Source organism: Clupea harengus, chromosome 3 (assembly GCF_900700415.2).
Source record: "Clupea harengus chromosome 3, Ch_v2.0.2, whole genome shotgun sequence".
In the NCBI taxonomy this organism is placed as follows: domain Eukaryota; kingdom Metazoa; phylum Chordata; class Actinopteri; order Clupeiformes; family Clupeidae; genus Clupea; species Clupea harengus.
The window spans coordinates 1,439,597-1,460,000 of NC_045154.1; the positions used below are offsets into that span (position 1 = coordinate 1,439,597).

At 42.9% G+C, this 20,404-nt stretch overlaps 1 protein-coding gene across 1 annotated transcript in view; it reads left to right on the top strand.

Annotated features, from left to right (window-relative positions):
* Positions 1-4,422: 4,422 nt before the first annotated feature.
* Positions 4,423-20,404, top strand: part of pot1 (protection of telomeres 1 homolog) — a 27,069-nt gene continuing 11,087 nt past the window's right edge. The window contains exons 1-10 of the mRNA XM_031564133.2: positions 4,423-4,553; positions 5,697-5,810; positions 6,262-6,337; positions 6,630-6,730; positions 7,599-7,706; positions 8,223-8,273; positions 11,516-11,621; positions 17,149-17,279; positions 17,911-18,213; positions 18,727-18,882. Of these exons, the coding sequence (XP_031419993.1) occupies positions 5,709-5,810; positions 6,262-6,337; positions 6,630-6,730; positions 7,599-7,706; positions 8,223-8,273; positions 11,516-11,621; positions 17,149-17,279; positions 17,911-18,213; positions 18,727-18,882 (1,134 nt within the window). The 5' untranslated portion in view covers positions 4,423-4,553; positions 5,697-5,708. The remainder of the gene's footprint in view (positions 4,554-5,696; positions 5,811-6,261; positions 6,338-6,629; positions 6,731-7,598; positions 7,707-8,222; positions 8,274-11,515; positions 11,622-17,148; positions 17,280-17,910; positions 18,214-18,726; positions 18,883-20,404) is intronic.

Genomic DNA, 20,404 nt, shown 5'->3' on the forward strand with positions numbered 1-20,404 from the left:
CAGTTATATTAACTGTGTACATGGTTGGGCTTCCTCAGGATTCTCTCAAAACACACTGAAAGCAACTGGACTGACAAATGTTGTAGGATGTTTTTTTTTTTATTTGTAGCAACATGACCATAAGTATATTATATATTTGTTAATGGCCTTTGATATTCTTGGTGTCTAATTGTATATGTGTCATAAAAACTTGAAAACGAAATGGAAGCTCCAGATGTGAAATGTAATTTGTATTGTGGTAGTAAGGTATGACACTCAATTCATTACAGTTACATTTCAGTTCAGTTTCAAAGGACTTTGGGGGGGTTTAGTCAAAATGCCTCCAGCAGCACCTCTATCAAATATTGATAGCTACCAGCAAGGTTGATAAATAGCCTGTATCAGCCTTTAAAATCCTGAACCTAAGTTTGTCCTAGTAGACATTAGACAAGATACCGGTAAGTAAGATCTTCTATTCAGAAGTGGCAGCCTTTTGACAGCAAACAACGGAATGTAATCAATTGCAAATCTGTTCAGAATGACAAACAGATTTCTCTTGCAATACACTGAAACAATGGTATCCTTTGATTCTCAGACAATGTATATTAGGATCTGGTCTGAAAACTAACAGCAAACACTATGCCAAGTGAGGTCAGTGACTCATCAGACAGTGGGGGAACCCTGAATAGCTCCCCTGAGCCCCATGGCTCCTGAGTGAAGTAGCTGCATCATAAAAGCTGTGAGACTGCCAACCATTTCAGATCATTATTGACTGAAGAAATACAGGGAACAGTTTGCCAAACCACCAACAATTATACAATAAGCTGATTTGTATTACATGATAAAGTCTTCCCGCTAATAAGGACATCAGTACTGTTTAATGAGACAGCCTCACTTTAAGGAATGATCTTACTAATGACAGTGACTATTTTGGGCATTTCAAACTTGATGCCAAAAATAATGTTTCCCTCAACACACACACACACACACACACACACACACACACACATATATATATATATATATATTTGTAAAGACTTTACTAGTTTCAGACTATATTTGGATGGCAGTGAAGATACAAATGTGTATCTGATTTATTTGTATTTCCTGTCTAAAGTGAACCAACCATTTGGGGCATAATATTTTCTGACTTGTTTCAAGGCTTCAAGGCTTCAAGGCCAAACCTGTCTTATATGCACACGTGTGCAATCATTCTCTTGTTAGTGTTACAGCCAGGACCTCCAGCTCTGAACAAATGAGTGCCAGTTGAATGAAGGATGAGCGAGCTAGCGGTCGGCTTAATCTGCCTGAATAACACCTGGTGATCAGCATGACACTTACACCTCGTGATCACCAGGACACTGAGCTCTACAAACCTTCTACAACAATGTTGCAATATTGCATAGTGTTGCTTGTGGATCTGGTACTGGGTTTGACCATAGACATGTTGCATCGGTATCTGGTACTGGGTTTGACCATAGACATGTTGCATGTGGATCTGGTACTGGGTTTGACCATTTACATGTTGCATGTAGATCTGGTAGTGGGTTTGACCATAGACATGTTGCATGTAGATCTGGTAGTGGGTTTGACCATAGACATGTTGCATGTGGATCTGGTACTGGGTTTGACCATGGACATGTTGCACGGTACCAACTCTACTCTATGTGGGAAGCATACAAAGCCAGATGAATTAAAGATGAAAGATGAACAACATCGCCCTCGTAAATGCCACCCTTTCATCACTATGTGCACAGTGTTTGGCAGCCTATGACTGACTGTTACCATTTTTCTATGATACTCAATGGACCGTGTTTGTTTTCTACATGGAATCGTATCGATTTACAAACCTGTACCAACATTCAGGAAAAACCTCACCTTGCGAGAGAGTATCTAATCTGTTATGTTGGAATGCTGCCAATTACATTAATCTTCACTGCAAAAGATCTAACGATCTTGTCGTTAGAAAAAAATAAAACGTCAGATGGGTATCAATTTCACAGTGTATAGATCCACTCTTTGTGACTTTAATACACACATGAAAATGAACCACACACACACACACACACACACACACAACAGCGGCATGCTATTGATCTGTGCTGTGACATGCTGCAAGCGCCTTGGTGCACAACTTCAACAGTCGACTAAACCCAGTCAGAAGCATCTCTATGGGTATCTCCACAATACAGAGGCACAGGGCTGCCAATTTTGAGCTGTTTCTACAGTTGGAGTGTGAACTCAGTTTTCATGCTTACAGAGTCTTAAATGACTAACTGATCAACACTGGTTTACAGGTTTACAGTGGAGAAGACACCACACTAAATTGCCAAGGGAGGTTGGTCTTGGATGCTTATCTGGCTCGACTATAGTGTACCCCCCCCATATTAAAAGCATATGGATACTAATTGGATCATAAGTCATTGATGTCCAACACCAGAGAGTCACAGCAGAGAATACAGAGCATCTTCCACCACCTCCCCTGGGATGCTCACTCAGAGAAAGGGTACTCTATAACACGCACACACACACACACATAAGATCAATGTCTGAGATGTAGCATTTCAAATGATGTTAACCCCATGTGATAAAGGAATAACTGGATGGATGTGACTAAATGCAGTGTGTGGATTTACTTAAAGCAACCGTTTTGGTCTAAAACTAGCAAGCTAACTGCCTGGAAGACATGCAAACGCCTTGAAGACATCAACAACATAACAGTTGGCACTGGTCATGCTGGCATGCTAACTGACATCAATTGGTGGGGATATAAATGGCCATGTCATGCTGTGAAAGCTTTTCTTACATGGCCTCGCTTCTTCTTAGACACCATTTTTATTAATGTCCATGAAAGAAATATTAAAACATCCTACAATCTGCAACACTGCTGTCTTGGATCCCTCCTATTGAGATGTTGTTTTTTTTTTAACCATTTTAGACAGAAACATTTGATGTGAAGTTGCATACCACAGTCATTTATGTTTCTATGGCAACCCAGAGGGCAGTCTGATGCTGGTGCTGAGGAATATAGAAGGGATACACGTATCACGGTGTGATAGGCGGGGATGGCTGGGGTGGATGACAGTAAGGGTGACCTTCCTTCAAAATGCAAAGCCAGATTTCTACTAAATGAACACATTTCTTTTTCTAGTCTAAGAATCATAAGAAGACAACAACATGTCTAACAGTTCTGATGAGAGAAAAGGCCACGCCAAACACCAAAGAACTGTTCGCTTCTGCTTTCTGACAAATGACCAGGGGACTGAACTCAGTAGTTGTGTACGCAATCCCTTAGGAAGACTGCCAAGTGATCCTTTACTATAGACAGAACTCGCAAGCTATGTTTATAAAAGCAAAAATGATAAATGCATAGTCTGGTTTATTGATTAAAATACCACCATTTAACCATTTAAGGACCACTCCTCCTCCTCCTTTTCTCTCTCTCTAGAAGAATCAGAATCACGTTTATTGGCCAAGTAAGTTTGCACAAACAAGGAATTTGACTCTGGGTTATATGGCTCTCAGTGTACTTACACAAAATATACAACACAACACAACACAACACAGGAGGCAGGAACACATGCTAATGTAGCCATACATTCACACCACTTGTTGTGAATTGCTGTACAAACTTTGTAAGTTAATTCAAGCTACTTCTTGTCACTCTGATGGCAGCACCAGATGCCTACCTCTAGACTGAGAACAAAAGGCTGCCAAAAAGCTGCACATGAACAATGTTGATAAGGCTAAACACCCTTTTATTTGTAAAACCACTGATTTTGTGCGAGACAGAAAAACGCTTAGTATGCTTTTACACATAAAGTAATCATCTCTCTCAGGATACATACAACTAAACATAATCCACAAAGTCCTCTGTTTTGGTTAGGCTTATGAGTTTTTGTCTTGAACTAGCTTAGCCTCTCAAACACCAACAACAGTATGCCACTAATAAAGATAGCCAAGTGAGTCATTACAGCAATATTTGGCTGTGGCTGTCTTTTCTAAATGTCTGCTCATAATTCAGGCTGCTGATAATTTTGTCTACACCAACCCATCTAGACCTACTGCACATGGTGGGAACTTTTAAGGATAATATCTGTTATGAGATATGAGTTGACAAATGTTCCATAATCTCAAGATAAGCCACTTGCTTTAATTGTGTCAGTGTGGTGCAACTGCACATCTCTACACAATGTTGTTCTTCAGCCCTGATCCAAGCATTTGCTACCCATGGTCCGACAAAGAACTATACGTCTTATAAGTAAGTGTATACATATAACTTACAAGTGTTGCGCTCAAAACGTCGGAGTCTGTAACCAGGTAGGCTCGTTAATAATTTAGCTTATGGTCATTCTCTGACATACAAAACTATATCGAAGGCTGAAGTTGAAGGTCATGTGACCGTCAAAGACGCATGCTCAGTACACAAGCAGATTGTTTTGAAACTTAGCCGGGAAATGAGCGGCCTTGGATAGGTAGCCCAAGTACTTAACGTTACTACAGCTGAGTGAGTGCTTTCCTCCAAATTTGTTTTTGGTACATTATCATGGTACATACATTGGATTAAAATTAAGGTACGTTTCCCTCTCACGACAGTAATGTCAATTACACCGGAAAACTTGCGACTTGCTAGCAAGCTAGTTAGCAGGTATAGATAGTAACGTTAACATTAATTAACTCAGATAGCTAGCAACGCTGGGGAGATTGACGTCCACTCATTCAAGTTAATAGGGAAATAACGTTAACAACCACTAAAACTATTGTTTAAAACTCTTGAACACCGGTTGCTCGTTTTTAAAACAAAACCTTATTTTTTAGGTTTGCTCACTAATGCTGGGTTATATTTTGTAGACAAGCAGTGGAGTTGGCAACACTGGCTAACAACCTTTTCAGTTATTGTTAATTCTTACTACGCTTGATCGCAGTAACAATCTAGGATTAAAGTAAGTTCCACGTAGACTGTTCTAGTCTTATATTCCCCTTGATGATGCCAGACTTGCCAGTGCGATAGTGTGTTCTGTTGACATCAATAACAAACACAAAAGGACGACAAGGTGCAATGCGCAGGCCTGTGTAGTATCTTGCACAGGTTTGTTTGCAGTCATTGTTGTATTTCTGAGTTTTAAGTGATTTGTTTGGTTGTATCGCCTGGCTTAAATGATCATATTGAAAGGAATACAAAAGAAAAGCAACACTGTTTTGATATGTGATTTAACAGAGGGGCACTGAAGGAGGTGGAAGAGATTATTAGAAGGGACAGAAAGACTCAATGAAGGTTGAACAGTATTGGTAAAGATTAGGCTACACTGTGCTCTTTTTGCTTAGTGTGTGGCTTCTGTGGATGCGCTCTGAGAGGATGCATTGGAAGGAGGGATTTTTCTCAAGACTGAAAGAGTCTCTTTTCAGGATTAGCCATTGGAGTTAGGCTTTATTTATTTATTTATTTATTTATTTATTTATTTATTTTATTTATTTATTTATTTATTTATTTATTTAGTTAAGTTGTTATTGCAGTTGCAAGTTATCAGTTGTATGAACCTTTCTATTTTCCTGTCCTTAATTATTGAGTTTTGAGTTCGAAGGGTTTAAGCAAAGTGGTTAAAAATGATGGTTCAACCCAACCAAAACTGTTACGTTTTGCGATTTGTCGTGACTTCTGAAAATATTGAGTACAGGCTGCTAGGGAGTAAATAGCTTGTCTTTTTTTTTGCTCCCAGGTAAATGGAATCATGCCCGTTCATACCATCCACGATCCAAGTTCCAAGACTCTACAAAGTATCCCCATACCGACTCTGACAGAAAACTCAGACTGGGCTGGAAAATGTGTGAAGGTTTGGTGGGAAAATAAATCTTGTAATATTTTGCATCCCTGCACAGATAAATGATGCAGCCACGCCAGATGTGCAGTAGCAGAAGTGTAGTTCCCACGGAGGGAGTCTCTCAGAGCCACACGGTAGCACTTAAAACTGCTTCAAAACCAGAGGTGCTCTTAGAATATGATCAGGGAACTGATGATCTCTCCCCTTGGCCTCCTGCTCCTCCAATTGAATAGACTGTAGCTGGGTGATGTTTTTGATTTGATTTTCTCTGCTGTAGCCATGACACTTGCTGTGACTCCCTGGCCCTTGTTTAGCGTATAAACTACAGTCACATACATACATACATGTTGTTGTTTGACCAAATCCCAGATGCAGAGATTTGATTTAATTTGATAATTATGGTTAGTTTTTGCTCTTAGTTTAATCATTCATGTCTTTTGTATGTGGTCTCTTTCTCTGGCAGGGTAAAGTGGTTTTTAAGGGCCCCTTGGTATCCAGGGGAGACCATCTGAACTGCATCCTAAAGACTGTGATTCAAGGTATTCCCCCACCCAATTGCATCATCATAGCAACTATTTCGAAGTCATTGTGGATTCTGCTTTTCATAATGTAAAATAAAGCCTCGTCCTAGTCCTTGCAATCAGTAGTCTTGAGTTTTTCTACTGCATTGCGCATAATATAGCTAAGTGGTATTACAGGGTTACAAAAAGCCGTACAGTTGTGAATATTGAGACTGTCAGTTTAATTTATTTTCTAACCCAATTTTCTGTCTCTACTGTCAATTGTGTGTGTGTGTGTTGTGTGTGTGTGTGTGTGTGTGTGTGTGTTCAGAAGATGCCCCCCCACAGAGCCAAGCATCAAATGACACGTCCATCAATGTCGTGTTGTTTGGAGGGCTGGCCAAGGACTTCTCGCATAGTGTCAATCAAGGGGTATTCCTTTGCTGCCACATCAAAAACACAATCCATTAAAGTCCTATAGACATTTAGGCCTAATAGAGAAGGAGAGGACTACTATTGATGCAGCTAGAACATGAACACAAACCAAATATGCAGCTACAAAAAGAGAAATTAGAAATCCCTGCTTTCTACACTAAGGTATATTAGCCCTTTTCATATAATGCACAACATGTATTTGTTGTTGGCAAACAAAGACACCTGTCAGCAGTTAAAGGAGCAGTAAGTAAGCAAGCAAACTACCTAAAAGCCATGCAAAAACATTGCAAACACCTCCAAAACCCCCAGCTGATAAAATGCTAACGTGCTAACTGGTGTCTTTTGGCAATATAATGCATAATGCATAGCCCGGACGGCTAGTGGGAACGACAGCTGTGTTTATCTGTCCTTCACATGACCATATACCATCAAAATGAGTTTGAAGATGATGCCAGAACTAGTTGCCTATAGCAACATGCCTCCCAAAAGTGTCGTTGGTGCATAATGCTTTACTTTCTGAAGTATGCAAACATGCAAAGATATTTTCTCAGAGCATTTGTTGAACTGGTGGTATGGCATTGTTTAAGCTTTCTTTAACATAAAAGAAATGGAATCCATAGATTTATTTATTTATTTATTTGTTTTTAAAAATTTCTTTTACACCTTACAAAAAACGAAACCGTGTATGGTTACACCCCTGCAACCAATGATTCACTTTTAACTCTCTGTAATGATGAATACAAAAAAATGTCATGTGTCATTGAAGTCAAATTTGACAAATGATTTTGGAGAACTTGCAACACTTCCCCGTTCATGCTATATATACTCTGTCGTCTCTTCAGTGGCACGTTTTGTACTTCCGCAGGACATCGTTGTGCTGTCGGGATTCACAGTGAGTCCTTCTCCCACTGTTAGGAAAGACAAGCTCCATCCCTGTAACCTTCACTTGGATGGCACCGAGGCCCATATCCACGTAAGTCAATGGAACTTCATACGACTACATTCTGACCTGAAATGTACTTTGTTTGTATGTTTTTATGTTTACTGAATGAATGTTGGTGGTGGTCGGAAGGGGCCGTTGGCGCTGATTGGCAGCCACGCTTCTGTCAGTCTGCCCCAGGGCAGCTGTGGCTACTAAGGTAGCTTACCACCACCGGTATGACTGTGTGTGTATTACTACTGGACTGTAAAGCGACTTCGGGTATATAGAGAAGCGCTATATAAAATTGAATTGATTGATTGATTGATTGATTACTGTATGCACCTATACATAAGAAAAACAAATTCCAGGTAGGTGTAAACCTACTTGGCAATAAATACTATTCTGATTCTGAAATCTGGATTTTTGGAAATGTGATGTCCAGAGCACAACTTGCAAATGTGATTACACTGAATTTTTTTTGGCATCCATAAGGTTGGATGTCTGGAATTGTGATCATTGATTAAGAACAGCACCTCGATATGATTGAAATATTTGCTCTTGTCCCAGGTTTGTGCTGTTCCAAAGCCTGCGGGGGGGACATCTGGAGTCAGTGCTACTGTGAGACCCTCTCCCTGTCCCTGTCTAATGTTCACACACACACACACACACACACACACACACACACACACACACACACACACAAACACACACACAACACACACACACACACACTGGGCCAAACTCTACTGTGAGACCCTCTCCCTGTCCCCTGTCTAATGTTCTCACAACCACACACACACCAACACACACACACAACACACACACACACACACTACAACACACTGGCACAACTCCTACTGTGAGACCCTCTCCCTGTCCCTGTTTAATGTTCACACACACACACACACACACACACACACACACACCCACTGGCCACTGCTACTGTGAGACCCTCTCCCTGTCCCTGTCTAATGTTCCCACACACACACACACACACACACACACACACACACACACACACACACACACACACACACACACACACACACACACACACACACTGGCCACTCTTACTGTGAGACCCTCTCCCTGTCCCTGTTTAATGTTCACACACACACACACACACACACACACACACACACACACACACACACACACACACACACACACACACACACACACACACACACACTGGCCACTCTACTGTGAGACCCTCTCCCTGTCCCTGTCTAATGTTCTCACACACACACACACACACACACACACACACACACACACACACACACACACACACACACACACACACACACTGGCCACTCTACTGTGAGACCCTCTCCCTGTCCCTGTTTAATGTTCACACACACACACACACACACACACACACACACACACACACACACACACACACACACCACACACACACACACACACTGGTCACTCTACTGTGAGACCCTGTCCCTGTTTAATGTTCACACACACACACACACACACACACACACACACACACACACACACACACTGGCCACTGCTACTGTGAGACCCTCTCCCTGTCCCTGTCTAATGTTCACACACACCACACACACACACACACACACACACACACACACACACTGGCCACTCTACTGTGAGACCCTGTCCCTGTCTAATGTTCCCACACACACACACACACACACACACACACACACACACACTGGCCACTGCTACTGTGAGACCCTCTCCCTGTCCCTGTCTAATGTTCACACACACACACACACACACACACACACACACACACACACACACACACACACTGGCCACTCTACTGTGAGACCCTCTCCCTGTCCCTGTTTAATGTTCACACACACACACACACACACACACACACACACACACACACACACACACACACACACACACACACACACACACACACTGGCCACTCTACTGTGAGACCCTCTCCCTGTCCCTGTCTAATGTTCTCACACACACACACACACACACACACACACACACACACACACACACACACACACACACACACACACACACACACACACACACTGGCCACTCTACTGTGAGACCCTCTCCCTGTCCCTGTTTAATGTTCACACACACACACACACACACACACACACACACACACACACACACACACACACACACACACACACACACACACACACACACACACACACACACACACACACACACACACACTGGCCACTCTACTGTGAGACCCTGTCCCTGTTTAATGTTCACACACACACACACACACACACACACACACACACACACACACACACACACACACACACACACTGGCCACTGCTACTGTGAGACCCTCTCCCTGTCCCTGTCTAATGTTCACACACACACACACACACACACACACACACACACACACTGGCCACTCTACTGTGAGACCCTGTCCCTGTCTAATGTTCCCACACACACACACACACACACACACACACACACACACACACTGGCCACTGCTACTGTGAGACCCTCTCCCTGTCCCTGTATAATGTTCACACACACACACACACACACACACACACACACACACACACACACACACACACACACACACACACACACACACACACACACACACACAGGCCACTCTGCTGTGAGACCCTCTCCCTGTCCCTGTCTAATGTTCACACACACACACACACACACACACACACACACACACACACACACACACACACACACACACACACACACACACACACACTGGCCACTCTACTGTGAGACCCTCTCCCTGTCCCTGTCTAATGTTCACACACACACACACACACACACACACACACACACACACACACACACACACACACACACACACACACTGGCCACTCTACTGTGAGACCCTCTCCCTGTCCCTGTCTAATGTTCCCACACACACACACACACACACACACACACACACACACACACACTTGCCACTCTTACGTCTGTATCTCAGTGCTACTGAGACCCTCTCCCTGTCCCTGTCTTAAGTTCACACACACACACACACACACACACACACACACACACACACACACACACACACACACACACACACACACACACACACAGGCCACTCTGCTGTGAGACCCTCTCCCTGTCCCTGTCTAATGTTCACACACACACACACACACACACACACACACACACACACACACACACACACACACACACACACACACACACACACTGGCCACTCTACTGTGAGACCCTCTCCCTGTCCCTGTCTAATGTTCACACACACACACACACACACACACACACACACACACACACACACGTCCCTGTCTAATGTTCACACACACACACACACACACACACACACACACACACACACACACACTGGCCACTGCTACTGTGAGACCCTCTCCCTGTCCCTGTCTAATGTTCACACACACACACACACACACACACACACACACACACACACACACACACACACACACACACTGGCCACTGCTACTGTGAGACCCTCTCCCTGTCTAATGTTCACACACACACACACACACACACACACACACACACACACACACACACACACACACACACACACACACACACACACACACTGGCCACTCTACTGTGAGACCCTCTCCCTGTCCCTGTCTAATGTTCCCACACACACACACACACACACACACACACACACACACACACACACACACACACTGGCCACTCTTAAACCTATATCTCAAGTGCTTCTGCAGCTCACTCAGCATCTTATTAGTCAGTTTAGCTTGGGTTCTTGCATATATTCAATCATGCAAATCCTTTTTGTCAACATGGCAGTGCATGTATTTGAGAGTATGCTATTTTCTGTGTGTATGTCAGTAAATAAGAGCTACCTGACATTTGTTTCCTCTCAGACCAAGTATACTTACGTCCCCCTGAACGAGCTGACACACGGGTCTCTGGTGAATGTCTACGCAGTGGTGACCTTCTTTAAGTTGCCCTTCCCCACCAAAGGCACAGGTGAGTGTTGTTCTTCACGCAGGCATTATCATATCAATGAACGCTTGTCGTCGGAGAGATGGATTATCTGTCTGCCTTTCTGAACATCATGTCTCCACTGTATTCTAAAGCACTATGCTTATACATTGGGTAATGTTTTAGCCACTCCTAAAGATTTATTTTTTACCCTTGCGCATATGATATTAAGCAGACAACCCCTTGCAGGAGGTAAAGACTCTTAAGCACTTGATTTAGACTTTCAGAGATAAGGTCTTCCAAATGACAGGGAACTGCTTGAATGATGGGGGACTATGGGAGAGGGTCTTTCACACGTGACCCCACAGACACACACTCACACACGTGACCCCACAGACACACTCTCACACACATGGTGTCCATGCTCTCACATATCATCACACCTCATATCTCACACACTCTAACCCGCGGTCAAATCCTCTTATACACAATCTGCTGCAGATATTGATATATGAGGCAGTATGATGGTGAGAGAGTATTAGTGTGGTTTAGGGGTTTTATGGTGTGCTTTTGATAATAGAGGAGAAGTTTGGCTATGGGGGTGGTATTGACCATTCCATAGAGCGACGTGACGTGATATGTTTCCCAGTGTTTGGAAGAAGTGATAATACTAAAGATATAGTAATAACATTTACATTTAGTTATTTAGCAGACGCTTTTATCCAAAGCGACTTACAAGGTATACACATTTTATATTTACACTGATGGCACACTGCACATCAGGAGCAATTAGGGGTTCAGTGTCTTGCTCAAGGACGCTTCGGCATCGAACTAGCAACCTTCTGATTACTAAACGACTTCTCTACCCCCTGTACCACTGTCGCCCCATAATTATATATATTAACAAAATGCTGCTTTATAAATCCAAAAAAGGAAAGAAACAAAACAAGTCTCAACAAAACTGATGAAACATGAGGGTGAACATCATTGGGCAAAAGACAACAACAGTAACGACAGCATCAATCAATCAATAATGGGCTCAGAGCAAGGTGGAGGATGGCTTTGAAGGTTGCAGGGAGAAGATTATCTTAGATTCAGAATGGATCTGGTAGCCACTGGTAGCAATTTCATGAAGGATGGGTGATCGATAAGGCTTGAGATTAAATGTAAATGCATCATTGAGTGTAGGATGTGTGTGTGGCAATCTTGTGTTTACAATGTGATCGTTTAATAGGGACAGTGATACTAATGTATGCAACAGAGCTTAGAGTGAGTGAGCGTTTAATCATCTCTACCAAAACATGGCGGTTGAAAATAATGCAACCCTCTATGGCACTCAGTCAGAGCTCGCTCTCTGGTCCTGACACCTGAACAGTGCTGCTGCATCCCAGAAGTGACCTGATAGTTTCAGTGCTGGGCCTTTTTTCTGTCCGCAGTGCTTGAAACTCTGTAGAAATTCACAGAGAAATGCTGTTTGGGAGTTCAAAACCTACATACAAATGTCTTAATGTTAATGTGTTGATGTCGAATACAGCCCAGGCTCATTTAAGATGTAGCCTACTGATCTTTTTTTCTGCTAGATTAACTGAAAAGAAGATGACACGATGATTGTTCAACACAAAAGTTAGCCGTTATCAACCAAGATTCCATTACAGTGAAGCAGAAATGAAGATATTTCCTGAGCAGGCAGGTTTGTGCCGTATCAGCGCAGTGTCTCTTCTTGTGCACGTGACAAAAGAGGAGCTGGCATTTCTGGGCCGTCTCTGCTTAGCTCCTGGACCTGATGTGTTTCTGTTGTGTCTGATTGGAGGTTTCAGGATGAGGTGGCAGCCATAGCTCTTAGTCACCTAACCCTACTCTTTTCCCCTCAGCCACAGATTTCAGAAATCATTTACTTACCACAGAATATAAACCTAGATTTAACATTGGGAAGACACAGACGAAGGGGCGACAGTGGTAAAGTAGGTAGAGAAGTCGTTTAGTAATCAGAAGGTTGCTAGTTCGATTCCCTGTCGAAGCGTCCTTGAGCAAGACACTGAACCCCTAATTGCTCCTGATGTGCAGTGTGCCATCAGTGTAAAAATGTAAAATGTTTATACATTGTAAGTCGCACATATGTAAGTCGCTTTGGATAAAAGCGTCTAATAAAAATGACTAAATGTAAACAGAGTGGTTGTGTGTACAAGTTGCACAAGAACAATCAAGTGTTCCCCTTCTCTCTCCCCCAACCACTGTCTGTCATATGGCCAGGCTTCTCCGTAGGTACTCCTCCTCCTCCTCCTCTCCTCCTCCTCCTTTTAACTCCTCGCTCTGCACTGCTTGAGGCCAGCTGGCGGGCTTTCAGTGATCTTGGGCTGGGCTTCTGAATGCGTGTGCCACCTTGTTTTCTATTAACCAGATTCCTGTGAACATGCTTTCTCAGGTCTTCATGTTTTAATGAAGAATAGCAACGTATCTCATAGTTAGATCTGTTTGAATGAGGTAAAATGCTAACATGATCCGTTAATATTTATTTAGGGTGCTTTTGCACGTTCCATTTTATGTGGCTATATTATAACATCGACTTCCAGAATGCCTTCCACATTGTAGCAGTTAAAAACAGATATAAGATTTACATTTACATTTACATTTAGTCATTTAGCAGACGCTTTTATCCAAAGCGACTTACATATGTGCGACTTACAATGTATACACATTTTACATTTACACTGATGGCACACTGCACATCAGGAGCAATTAGGGGTTCAGTGCCTTGCTCAAGGACACTTCGACAGGGAATCGAACTAGCAACCTTCTGATTACTAAACGACTTCTTTACCTCCTGTACCACTGTCGCCCGGAGAGAGTCAGTCTAATTGTGCTGCTACCAGTGACATCCCAAAAGGCCTTCAATAAATACCCAACAGCATTTCTCTGACGTTGTGTGATATGTATTGATGACAACAATAGTATATGTGGGTTTAGAGACACAGTCCGAGATATGCGTATCTCAAAGCAGTTAGGTCTAGACTAGGATTGACCATGGTGTGGTAACCATGCTAATTTTCTGTGCAGAAACACAATCATGGGGCGACAGTGGTACAGTGGTAGAGAAGTCGTTTAGTAATCAGAAGGTTGCTAGTTCGATTCCCTGTCGAAGCGTCCTTGAGCAAGGCACTGAACTCCTAATTGCTCCTGATGTGCAGTGTGCCTTCAGTGTAAATGTAAAATGTGTATACATTGTAAGTCGCACAATCGTATGTAAGTCGCTTTGGATAAAAGCGTCTGCTAAATGACTAAATGTAAAATGTAAATGTAAAAATCATTGATCCTTCATGAACTGCATATAGGTGCGCCATATTGATGACAAAGACTTCAGTTCCACTCAATGGGCCTCTCGTGTATCTTACTGATGATGTCTTGGTGTGTGTGCAGGAAGATCTGGCCTTGTTTAATTAGCTGGACGAATGGTTCGGGCTGAGCTTCATTGCCACCGAAGTGACAAACACAGTGTAAAAAAATCCATTGTGGACCTTGTGGAGGAATAGCTGTAGCGATTACCAAGGACAGTTTTCTCCAGTCATTACCAAAGGAGATGTGCTCATTCTCCTTCTGCTCGTGTTTGTGCTCATTCGATTACCAAGGGCAGTTTTCTCCAGTCATTACCAAAGGAGATGTGCTCATTCTCCTTCTGCTCGTGTTTTGGTTTTGTATGTTGGTGTGTGTGTCCTCCCAGTGATTTCATAATGTAACGTTAATCACAGAATTTTGTCATAGTTTTATCGGACAAAAGATGAACTCTATTGTGATGGTCAAATGTTTCGCCCTTAGTCAGTGTGTGCCAGTGGGCATTTTAATGGATGGTTAGTGGTGCACAGTGCTGCTATGCATGTGAAATTATAGGGCCATCTTTGTTAATGGGGACGCTGAGAATTGATGTAAGCAATTGAAACACCAATGATGTCAGATTTTCCGCGGGTACATGCCTGCTTCCACGCCAGGGCTCCTCAGTTTATTTTTCTAGCAAGCAACTTGGGCAATATGTTAGAGTCTTTCAGGAGGCTTAACTGTTGGTGACAGCGGAACTACACATAAAACATACTGACATACGCACCTTTTGGCATATTGGGTAGTGTGACGATGTGATCCATGGGTGCGCTTCCTGAATGTGAAAGGTCGAGATAGCCGTCACGGTTAGAGCTAGATGGAAACTCATGGAGGACTCAGGAGGTAAAAGATGTTAGAGTGATGAGGTTTTTATTTCCTCACATACGGCAGTGAAACAAGGACATTACTAGATACAAAAATAAAGCAATAGAAATTAAACTTGAGCACAGACAATTACATTGGCATCACAGCCTCAATACACATATGTAGGCTACAATAAATAGTCGACTATCTAAAAAAGGACCACATTAGCTGGTCCGTGAGAGCTCGTAAGGCTTACGCCTTATTACACACGATACCTCTCCTGGTCAAAAGTGAGAGCTCCTAAGGCTTACGCCTTATTAACAGGACACTCTCCCGAACAAAAGAAAAAGCGAGTTCAAGTAGCCTAGACACAAACCTCTAATTGGCTCAAACCAATATAAACAGCAGGTGTGTCGTCAGCTCAGGCACCAACACCTGTGGCTCACAGCAGCCATACTCAAAGCAATCAATGTCCCACATAGCTGGGAAAATGGCCTAAGCCATATAGAGTAACAATGGCTTGGTGAAGGCATAACCGACACATTATAAATCAGCCTAAATACATTAACAATATCGCGGGTTACCCCGGAAGTTAAAACACGCGCTCATATACGAAACATTCTATAAACAGACCAACGCACGTAAGACGAAACACTAGACAACGGTATGAAATGTAACAATGACCTGATATTTTAACCTAAATAAACGGAACATTTGAGAGACAAGACATTGAATAGTGTGGTGATTGTAAACAGAAAAATATACATATAAATGCATCTCTAACTGTAAACGGACATGAAACACCAAACACGCAAAACACACACAAAACACCAGCCCTAGTCAAGTAAAGGCAGCAGCCTACAGGCTGCAGTGGCGGGTCACGCAGGTGCCCCGTCACAGGTAGGCTATGATACACAAGGTGTGTGTTACTACTTAATTACACACTTCATGAGTTTCAGTTCAAAACAGCTTACTATCTCAACTGAGTATGGGTTTGAACTCTTTTGTGTTTTTGTCTGCTGTTGGCTGAATATCCTGCAATTATTATTTTTTTCCTTTCTTCTTAAGTAAGCTTTGTCGGGCAAGCGTTATAATGATGGAGTATGAAAATTATTTTTAAAAACTCTCTTTTGAAATGTTTCTACAAAAGACTCTTGGTAGCCAGATTTTCATTTAGCTCTAGTTCCTTTCCTTGATGCGGTATCTTAATTAGAAGTTGTTCAGCAGCTCCATGCGTTGCTGTTTCAAGTTGAAAGGGGGTCAGCTAAATGAAAGGAGAAGGCTGGGTCTGGCTCATATGCGGAGAGCCCTGAGGCTTAGATCAATCCTCAAAAGTGGAGTTCAACTGTCATTTGTTTTCTGGTGTGTCTGATTGCCTGCCGGTGCGCTCTCTGTGTTTCAGATTACTGTTCAACGCTGAAGCTCACGGACCAGTCGGGGACTAAAGTGGGCTGCACTATCTTCTGCGACAAGCAAGAGAGCCATCCTAAAATCTTCAAGATAGGCGATGTCATCCGGCTGCACCGAGTAAAGGTAGGGTTACTGGTGCATGAACAGACCGTTTGAATGAGTCAGAAAGACACGTCTAACCTCTACATAAGCACTTTGAGCTGCATTCTTTTGCATGAAAGGTGCTACAGTTAGGTCCATAAATATTTGGACATTGACACAATTTTCATCATTTTGGCTCTGTACACCACCACAATGGATTTGAAATGAAACCATTAAGATGTGCTTTAGGTGCAGACTTTCAGCTTTAATTTCAGGGTATTTACATCCAAATCAGGTGAACGGTGTAGGAGTTACAACACATTTTATATGTGGCCCCCCCCTCCTTTTTAAGGTCAAAATGATGAAAATTGTGTCAATGTCCAAATATTTATGGACCTAACTGTATATAAATAAAGTTGTATTATTATTATTATTATTATTATTATTATTACATAGTGCTCTACAGACTTAAGTTAACATACTACTTTACTCTGATATTGTTCAGTAGGATATATTCTCTAGTAGTGGACTAGGAAAGAGACTGCTTTTGTTGTGCTGGCATTGTCAACAGATATCTGCAGCTGGTCTGTTTCACCCGAACTGCTTTACGGTGCTAAGACAATGGCACCACCTCTCTGTGCTCTCTCTCTTTCTTGCTTGCTTTGATAAGTAGGCTCAGATCTATGGTGGCTCAATGACTCTGATCACCTTCTGGGGCTGGTCGGCCGTCACCTTTGACGGTGCGGTCGGCAGCCCGGTTGTGCCACGTACTACGTCCACCAAGAAATTCCACTTTGGCGAAGAGGACAGTCGCATGGTGAATGCTCTCCGAGACTGGGCTGCCAGTGCCAGCGACTCCCCCGTCCCCCCGGAGCCCACGGTGCACCTCTCCGCGGTGGTGCCCAGGCAGTACTTCAACCTCACCTGTCAGCTGTTAGCCAAAGCTAGCATGGACAGCGCCTGCACTCTCCTCAAGGTATGCTGCACACAAAAACACACAAAACACACACAGCCAGCGCTGTTTTCATCAGCCAGGATTTCTTTTTTTTTTCTATTCTGTGTAAGCACAACAAATGCCAAGTGGTTGCTCAATTGGAATCGTTTCCTTGGCCCCCCCCAAACGCTACACTCTTGAACACACTGACTCATTGCATGCCTTGGTGGTGGTGCTCAGAGAATGAGATGATGTTTGACAGATTGGATGTTCTTGGCCCTGTCCATATGAAGCTAAACCAAGCAACAAGGGTTGCCTTAACTGGGAAGAATATTGGGAAGAACTTACTGCTGATTTCCTTTTTTTCTGGTGAATTTCATATATCATGTATGATTATGTAAATGTAAATGTAGGCAGTACTACTTCAACCTCCCCTGTCAGCTGTTAGCCAAAGCTAGCATGGACAGCGCCTGCACTCTCATACATGCAGTAGTTTTCAGTTTTCAGTAGTTCATCCACATCTGTGTGAGTTCAGCATGTGATCCTCTGGAACAGGTGTGGGACGGCACCCGGTGCAGCTATCCTTTGCTGACGGTCCCAGTGGAACCCGGGGCCCTGGAGGGAGGTTCTCCCGCGGTGAGCGACAGGCAGGGCCTCATAGCCAACGTGCTGGTCTACGACAACCACGTGGAGACTGCTCAGGCCCTACAGGTAAGGTGAAACATTCGGCTTCAGCTTCAGCTTCATCTGAGCCAGCTACTTCCTGAAATATTCTATGTTTGTTTTTAGACAGCAGACAGAATGCGTGTGGCCTCAACACTAGCTACAGTAGCAATCAAAATTATTCAACCCCCCATTGCACATTAGGTTTATTGGCAAAATATACAATTTCTCAGCTGTTTGCAATAAACAAATTACACAAGAATTGTTTAAGTAGTTTAATGAAACTAATATTACAAGGGTTTTATCCAAATTCAACACAAAATGATACTTTTAATGACTTTAATGAATTTACTGCAGTCTCAAAATTATTCAACCCCCTTCATGACAAGCATCTTCAGTACTTAGTAGAGCTCCCTTTGAAATGATTCAACTCCCTGTATCAAGCACACCTGGTGCAACTAATCAACGGCTTCATTAGTTCAGGTGTGCTTGAAATAGAACACATAAATACCTGGACTGGTATTACCCTTGTAATATTAGTTTCATTAAACTACTTAAACAATTCTTGTGTCATTTGTTTATTGCAAACTGCTGAGAAATTGTATATTTTGCCAATAAACCTAATGTGCAATGGGGGGTTGAATAATTTTGATTGCAACTGTAGCTTTAATCATTCCATTTCTGTCATCAGAGGGGTAGGCACAAAGAGCTGGCCAGAGAGACTAACAGGCTTAATGGGCACTGAGGATGGTGTCTTCGGTTCTATGCTATTAAGGAGGGTTCACTTGCATCATGGTGAACTTGCATTTGGACAAAATGACGGTGACACAATTGAAAGAAAGATTCTGTTTAGACTTGAATGTCTTTTGGCTGTGTAAAGTACAAAGGCAATGCATTTTTTGAGCGTGAACCAAGTACTATTTAGCTAAACGGAGTAGGATTAAGCAATGATTTCCCTTGTTTACCTCTGCCTATGTTCCTGAATATTTCAAGTGTCCTCATCAGCTGATCATCAGTGCTATCTTTGCGGCCCAAAATCTTTGCCTCATTAAGGCGTGGTAGAATAATTTGTACAAATCATCATCAACTAGACAAAAGCATTTGAATGTCACGTACACATCCACGTTCAGTTCCCCCCAGAAGATTACTTCATAAAGACATGAGGAAACTGTACTCCGAGTACTTTCTCATTTCACGCCAGACTGTGCTCTTCAATTAAAACTGCAATGACAGACAGTGGGATTGTAGAAACTTTGAATAGCGTCCAGGTTTTGGTACCTGCGCTGCTGCCTGTGGGAGAACAAACACCCCCAGCGCTGCTTTATTCAAGTCTGCAACGCGCCGTCACTAAACGCTTTCCGCTCGCTGCATGTTTACCTGAGAACAGTGCAAGGACTCATCACTATAAGACTTTCAGTGGTGTGTGTGTGTGTGTGTGTGTGTACATGTTTCAAATTCTTAAGAATCGAGGTATTAGTAGGAGGAAGGGGACCATTCTAAAATGTCAAGGGTGTATCGTTTTCAGCATTGAGTTGAAATGGCCTGGGATTGAGGGGAGTCGTGGTGGGAG